This window comes from Capsicum annuum, chromosome 7 (genome assembly GCF_002878395.1).
Source record: "Capsicum annuum cultivar UCD-10X-F1 chromosome 7, UCD10Xv1.1, whole genome shotgun sequence".
Classification (NCBI taxonomy): Eukaryota; Viridiplantae; Streptophyta; class Magnoliopsida; order Solanales; family Solanaceae; genus Capsicum; species Capsicum annuum.
The window spans coordinates 103,247,636-103,255,493 of record NC_061117.1 but is presented as its reverse complement, the minus strand read 5'-3'; the positions used below and the strand labels follow the sequence as shown (position 1 = coordinate 103,255,493).

General features: G+C 31.5%; 1 protein-coding gene across 3 annotated transcripts; it reads left to right on the top strand.

The window, feature by feature from the left end:
- The first annotated feature begins 465 nt into the window (after positions 1–465).
- Positions 466–3,324, top strand: LOC107877820 (nascent polypeptide-associated complex subunit beta). Of its 3 annotated transcripts, none has more exons than XM_047393643.1 (7): positions 469–620; positions 970–1,048; positions 1,775–1,842; positions 2,382–2,530; positions 2,619–2,675; positions 2,875–2,913; positions 3,004–3,324. In XM_047393643.1, the coding sequence occupies exons 3-7, from the start codon at positions 1,775–1,777 to the stop codon at positions 3,186–3,188; spliced, it is 498 nt and encodes a 165-aa protein (XP_047249599.1). In that variant the 5' UTR covers positions 469–620; positions 970–1,048; the 3' UTR covers positions 3,189–3,324. The 3 variants fall into 3 exon arrangements, with proteins under 3 accessions (XP_047249598.1, XP_047249599.1, XP_047249600.1); XM_047393644.1 differs by having other exon boundaries at positions 970–1,054; XM_047393642.1 differs by lacking the exon at positions 970–1,048 and having other exon boundaries at positions 466–620.
- Positions 3,325–7,858: the final 4,534 nt, after the last annotated feature.

Genomic DNA, 7,858 nt, shown 5'->3' with positions numbered 1-7,858 from the left:
AAGTTTTTAATGAAGGGCGAAGAATTCAAATCACTTTTCTAAGGGTTTTCACACTTTTAATATATTATAGATAAAGATACACACACACACATATATATATACACACACATATATATATATACACACACATATATATATATATATCTGATTGTCAGTTTTCAATTCTAAAAGTAATTATTTCTCGAATAGTTAGTAAACAACGTCTACTTCTTTCATAGTTTGATTTAAGTTTAGATCATTAGCAATTTAATTTTTGTATTAATTATTAAATAGCTTGAGATAAACGTGCAGCGTACATTCACATAAAATAGTTAAAAACAAAAATCTGGCCAATCAAACAAGACAAACAATGCAATTACTCTCAATTTAATTCTCAATGTGGCTTTCCAAACAGGCCCTAAAGAACATGGAGTATGAGAGAAGAAAAAAATGCAAAAAGAAGTGGGGATACATACGTCTTTGTAGGAGATGTGAGAAGGGCATAACTGGAAATTGAAATATTCTCACATTATATAGTAGGATATAGTTATCGGCACCCAAGCAAACCCTCCTTTCTGTCTCTTCATTTTTCCCTTCTCTGCGGCTAGGGTTTTAGCTCACTCTTCTCCTCACAACACAAGGTTAGCTCTCTACCCCCCCCCCCCCCCCCCATGCCCAACCCACACCTAGTCTCCCTAATGGGTATCCAATTTTATGCTTTTCTTGAATTTTTCGTGCACATATTTTTTTTGTTTGTTTGTACATGTCTCTGATGAATTGTGTTTGTTAGTATGCTTATTTGTTTGTATAATGTTATTTGAATGCTGTTGGTTTGAGTTATTATAGGTTTTGGATGAATTGATGTTATTGATTGGGTTTGGTTTATTGTTTCTGGATCTTATAATCTGTTAAAAAAAGTTGCCAGCTTTGTGGTTGAACTATGTATATGGTATAATGAAGATATGTTTACCGGATTTTTGTTCCTCTTAGATAACACTACTTTGTGGATTGCTTTGGACTGCTTTTGCTTGAGCTAAGGGTCTATTGGAAACAACCTCTATCTCTGAAGGTAGGGGTAAGGCTTGCGTACATTCTACTCTCCCCAAACCTTACTTTGTGTAGTTATACTCATTATGTTGTTGTTAGATAACACTATTCTCTCCCTCCTAACCTGAATAGTGGAATTTGATTTTCTAAGGATGACAATTGAATATTTTTAAATGAAATTTAAGTACTTTGGAACTATATAAAAGGGATAAGTGACCAATTTTTGAATGGCCCCTTTTCACTTGTTGATTTTGTAAGCTCCCTAAGCATTTAGATGGTTCTGTTTTGGCTTATTTTAGTTTGCAGTGAGGCTTATTTTGCTGTCTGTTTTTTGGCATCCTCTGGATTCTTATATCAATGATCAATTTTTAATAGCTCAGAAAACTGGTCTACACCAAAATAATGATGTAATGTTCCTGGTCTTACCTTTGTTAAGTTGGTACGTGCTATTAGCTCCAACATTCATGTGTTCTTGTGTTTTGAACTTCTATATAGAAGCCTTTATTTTTTAGTATGTGAATTTTCTGGATGTGGTTTAGTGTAGTTTATGACTCTCTACCTCCATGAGGTAGGGGTAAAGGTTTGTGTACGCTCTACCCCCTCAGACCCCACTTGTGGGATTACGCTAGGTGTGTGGTTGTTGGTCTTAGTGTAGCTTTCGTGGTGATTGAATGGAATGCACTAAGCATTTAGTTTCTTGATACTTGTTTTTTGAGAAATACTAACTTTTGGTGCTTTTCTGGGACAGATGAATGTAGAAAAGTTGCAAAAGATGGCTGGTTCGGTCAGAACTGGTGGAAAGGGTACCATGAGAAGGTCTGTTTAGTTTTCTGTAGTTTCTGTGACTCTTACCACATGGAAATAGACAATGTTTTGTATTGAGAAAGAATGTATGCTCTTGTCGCTTGCTCAAAAGATTCCAGTTACTTAAGAGCCTGTTCGATCATGGTTGTTTTTCATTTTAATCCCCGCAGAATTGTCCACTTCATTTCAAAGTCACTGTTTGGTCATAAAATTTCCAAATCCAACTTGGAGTTATTTTCCAAATTTGAGAAATAGCTCCAAACCTGTTTTCCAACTCCATCATCTTAAATTGCAAATAAATTTCTCTATTCTCTCTCTCCTTTGCAAAATGTACAAACAAGCAAAATTCAATCTTGAACTCCCAATTTCATAAATTCCAAATAAGATGAAAAATATTTGGAATATAAGCCAAACTTAGTTTTGTAATGATTAACAAGTTTTTGACTTAGGGTCAAAACTTGATTGAGTAATGGAGAGGGACATGAGAGAAGTATTGATAAGGTATCTTATTTTTCTCATTCATGTTTACTGAATGAGTGCTGCTTCTGCAGAAAGAAGAAGGCTGTACACAAGACAACTACAACCGATGACAAAAGACTACAGAGCACCTTGAAAAGAATAGGTGTCAATGCCATTCCTGCTATTGAAGAAGTCAACATTTTCAAGGAGGACGTTGTTATCCAATTCATTAACCCCAAAGGTATAAATATAATCTATATTTCACATAGTTTAGTCATTGGTCATTTTATTGCCATTCTAATATCCTTTTGTTTACGAATTCTGTTCAGTCCAAGCATCAATTGCTGCAAACACGTGGGTAGTTAGTGGTACCCCCCAGACAAAGAGTACGTGTTCTAGTCTTTCCTCATCCTCACGTTACTTGGTAGCTGGTGTATCTTTAGAGTGCAACTACAATATTAACTTTATAACTATGTCACAAAACAAATTATACTTTGAGACCAAGCACATGCTACAGCTCTTAGAATTGCTGGTTTGTGTATGATGCACAAGAAGTTCTAAGCTTATATTTCTCTCCTCTTGCAGAATTGCAGGATATTCTTCCTCAGATTATTCACCAGCTGGGTATGTGTCATTTTTTGGCCATACTTGTGTCGTGAGAAAGGCTTGAAGAATTAAACATATGTTTTGATTGTTGAAATATGCATTTTTCAGGTCCTGATAATTTGGAGAACTTGAAGAAATTGGCTGAGCAGTTCCAGAAGCAGGCACCTGGTGCTGCTGCAGGTACAGATGCGGCCGCAGGTGCTGTTGCAGCACAGGAAGATGATGATGATGTACCAGAACTCGTGGCTGGTGAAACTTTTGAAGCTGCTGCTGAGGAGGGTCACACTTCCTGAAGTTTTTGTTGAAATTTCCCTACTTTCAATGTTCTGATATCAGATTTTACCTTAGCTTCTGAGTGTTATATTTCATGTCTATCTCAAAAGAATTCTTAAATGCTTTTAATAGTAAGCCACTCTTTGCCCTTCAAAACCTAATACTCTATTTTAGCATGCCTATTTTTCTGTCAGTATGTCGATAGGTTGTGTAATTGACGTTGAGCAGTTAATTTGGTAGACTCGAGAATCCGAGTGAGCCAAGAGGCCATGCAGTAGCACTTTGAGATTGCTTTGTGGGAGCCTCTCAACTAGTGACTTAACCGTTACTAGTGACTTAACCGTTCCATCCAGTGTATGGTATTAGCTATTGATTTAGATTCGTGCCTGGAAACTCGAGACTTGATTATACATGGTGGTTATTACCGCAAGAAGCAGACAATGTTAATATGACTGCTGCTTCAGTTGCTCTGCGATTTTACTAGATTATCCTTAATTAATTATTTTAAGTTATTTATATATAAGAAAATTAATGATACTTAATTAAAAAAAAGGTAAAATAGATATTTATGACATATCTATTTCAACTGCTTCAATTATAGTTTTATTATATCACTTTAAATTAATTATTATAAATCATTTAGGTATTAAAAAATAATAATATTTAATAAATAATAAAATAGATACAAATGATAAATTAATTCTTGATGTTTTAAATTAATAGGACATCTTATATAAAACCTATTTTAAAAAATTAACAAGTATGTTTGTTTCATTATTTTACTATATTACCTCTAATTAGTTATTGTAAGACATTTACATATAAGAAAATTAATAATATTTAATAAAAAAAAGGTAAAATAGACATTTATGACATGTCTATTTTAGCCGTTTCAATCGTAATTTTAATATATCACCTCTAATTAATTATTATAAGTCATTTATGTATTAAAAATTTAATAATATTTAATAAGAATAAAATTGACATAAAATAATAAATTAATTCTTGATGTTTTAAATTAACATGACATCTTATATGAGACTCATTTAATTTTTTTTCACAAATATTTTCTCATAGTAATGTTGCTATATCAATTCTAATTGGGTATTATAAGTCATTTAGGATATATCCACTTCACTACTTCAATCATAAAATTTGGTTGACTCTCGAATTTATTTCAGTGCTGCTTACACTGAAATAGAAGAAAAAATATTATAAATCATAATAATTAAAAACTTAAATTATTTTAAGAATATAATTGAATATCAATGCCACAAAAATTTGGATAAGGAGAGTAACATATATTATTTGAAAATTACATAAAAAATATTATAAATTACAATAGCTAACAATTTAAAATATTTCAAAACATATTAAGAATTTGATTGATTATCTAAATTATATCTGTGTCACGTAAATTCAGGATAGTTTTGACATTTTATAATTTGCATGTTTTATTGTTTTAATTTAGTAATTTGTTGATCTAAATGATGTTTTCGAATTTAAAATGTTTTAAAAATTTAGTACTTTGTTTATTTTAATTAATTTACTTTGTTTTGGTAAAATATTATATATTTAAAAATTATGCAAAAAAATAATTATACGTCATAACTATTAACATCTTATAATATTTTAAAAACATAAAGTAAAAAATATGATTGACTTTTGAAATTCTAATAGTGTCACATAAGTTGCGATAAAGCAAGTAACATAAATTATTTGAAATTACATTAAAAGATACTAAAATCACAAAGATTAACAACTTAAAATATTTTAAAAAATATATTAGTAAACAAAAATTTACCGACTCACTAAATTCTAAAATTGGGATAAAGCGAGTAACATAAATTACTAAATTACATAAAAGATATTATAAATCATAATGATTAGCAACTTAAGTTCTATAAAAATTTATATTAATAAAAATTTGATCGCACTCCAAATACTATTTGTGCTACATAAATTGAGATACGTAAATAACATATGTTGGGCCCGTGTTGGCACGGGCTACAATATCTAGTATCTAAATAAAGGAGAAACATAGTCATGCTTATGTGGCATGCTTTAGAATCAAGGAATGCTATTTATCTTTTTTTTTTTTTTTTGAGTTTTTGTTATTGTTTTAAATTTTTATTTCAATCAATTGTTTGCTTTAATATTTTAAGTTTTAAAATTTAAACAGACTCCGTATTGGTCTCTTGAGACCTCCACTTTCATGGCTCGCCTACACAACCCTCTTTCAAGCCATATTAACACATTTATCACACATTCCCATTCATCGAATCATACTATACATTTAGGCATACATTGTTGGTATTGTCATGCCAACTACACTTGCAAGGTAACATCAACATGCTATCAAAATTTCATTAACTTGGGAAAATGACTTCCTGTGTTCATTAAATCAAACAACCATGTTTCAATAACCACTTTATATCATGCAATTATTTCAAAAATAGTTTGATGCAATTTTACTCGTACTCAAAATCACTTTCATAAAATTGGGTTTGGGTTATTACCAATTCAATTATCGATATTCACAAAATTTGGGGATATCACAATCTCCTAGTTTATTCATCATACCCATGTATCAAATGGATTTCAAAACCACCATTTAAACCATAATAAATGCATATGTAAACATGAAACATCACATCAACTAGTCATTCAAAACTCTCAACCCATGTTCCAAAACCAACATCAAAACCACATGAAGAGCTATTTAAAATACATGCTTTCACAAAGTAATAGTTGGGGAAGAGTAACATGCCTGCTTCTCCTCTTTAATGCCTCTTCTTTTACAATTTTCATCTTACTAAAAAACCTCTTTAATGCCTGCTTCTCTTCCTCTTTTTTAGCGGCCTTTCTATCCTTTCACTTCTTCCTCTTTATTTTTCACTTCCTTTTCGCTCTCTCTATATATGTCCTATTGTTCCTCTCAAATCATAATGTGAATTTTCTTTTTTGAAATTGACATTTTTTTTGGTTGGTGTTCATATATTTTTTATTCTTTATTATTCTCACTTTTGTTAGATCTTATATGGGCTTTCACCTACTCCTAAAAGGTAAATCTCTTTTTCTGATTTTATAATGCGTTTGTTCTTTTTTTTTTTTTTTTATGTTTGATTGGAAATTCATGTATGTCTATTCAGTATTCTAGAATTCTATTTAATTGTGGTAAGTCATTCTTTTCATTGTTTTATCAGTAAGAAAGGATAGTTTTTTTGGCTCTTTCTTTTTTAAAAAAATCACTTGGTGTTTGATATTTGAATTAGAATTCCACTAATTTGGATTTAGATCGGTAGATTCCTATAGTTTCTTTAGCTTAACTCTACAATACTTTTGGATAGTTGTACTTTGAGGAAAAAAAACACACTTCACATTTTTTTTTAAAAGTTCTTTGTAAAATTTGGTTATAGTTATTTGCTTCACGTTTATTTCCCAGACCCTACATTATTAGAGGGAAAGAAAAAAAAAACATAATGAACTTATTGTTGTTACGTCCTTTGAGCTACCAAATAATTCCCAACTCAAATAGAAAAAATTGATAAAGAATGTGAAAGTTATATATTATGTAATCTTAACAGTTTAACTTAATCTACACAACATTTTAGAATTTCAAAAAAATTATACTTGATGCGTGAAGATAAATTTAAAAGGAGTCATATCATAAGATTTCCCAACAAAGTACATGAAATAAAAAATTGTGGGTTGTATTTAACTGTATATGCTTTGCGTACTCATATTATTTACACTATTAACATATATAAGCTAAACTCTTAAAAAAATGAAGAAGAGATACATACAAATTGAAAAATTAAAAATAAGAAATGTAGTTCAACATATGGGTGGAGAATATTGTCTAGGAAGAAAAACCACTGGAAGTTTGAGCATTAATTGACTACTCCCTTTATTTTTTTAAGTGTTCTATTTAGGTTGGAGACACCTCATGATAAATTCTTTATTCCTATAAAATTCAAAGTACTTTTACTATTATTGTAATACCCCGTACTTTTACCTAACTTAAATTCGTCCCATAAATATCAAAGACTTGTTTTGAAGATGAATCCACTTTTATACACGTGAAATTTCTAAGATTTTCACTTTTTGTTGAGTGAAAAATTGAATAGGCTTTTCATCGATACCCATTTCATCAAAATTTGGTATCGGGGTAGGAAGTTATGGTCGAAATACAGAAAGCAGTCAAAACTGCCCAGGTGCGACAGTGAGAGCCGATGGACCATCGAGCTAGCGATGGATCGTCGCCCAAGCCGTCGCAACGGAGACAGTAAGACCACATTCTGTCTAAGAGCGACGGCTCAGGCCGACGAACCGTCGAGCTAGTGACAGACCATCGCGCAAGCCATCGTAGGAGAGGAAGTGAACCCCTATTCTGCCCAGGTGTGACGGTCAGGACCGACAGACTGTGGACCCAGCGACGGACCGTCGCACCCACTGTCGCATATTTCGTTAAGTTATTTTAAGTCATTTTTAAAAAGGACTTTTTGGTCTTTTACCACCCTTTCTAATACCTAATAATATCAGATCAAGGCACATAAGTTCATTATCCATCTACAACATCAAATTAGGATTTTCTCTCAAAGATAATCCCCAAGAACAAGATACAAATCCTTCTTCAAGAAACTAAGAGATACAAGTTCTTCAAGTCCAAGGACTTCAAGAAACTCAC

Excerpts from the sequence above, each read along its gene's own strand:
- LOC107877820 (XM_047393642.1), top strand. The coding sequence starts at position 1,775 with ATGAATGTAGAAAAGTTGCAAAAGATGGCTGGTTCGGTCAGAACTGGT. Across the intron at positions 2,531-2,618 it reads CCAATTCATTAACCCCAAAG|TCCAAGCATCAATTGCTGCA; the intron begins GTATAAATATAA and ends AATTCTGTTCAG. Across the intron at positions 2,914-3,003 it reads TCAGATTATTCACCAGCTGG|GTCCTGATAATTTGGAGAAC; the intron begins GTATGTGTCATT and ends TGCATTTTTCAG.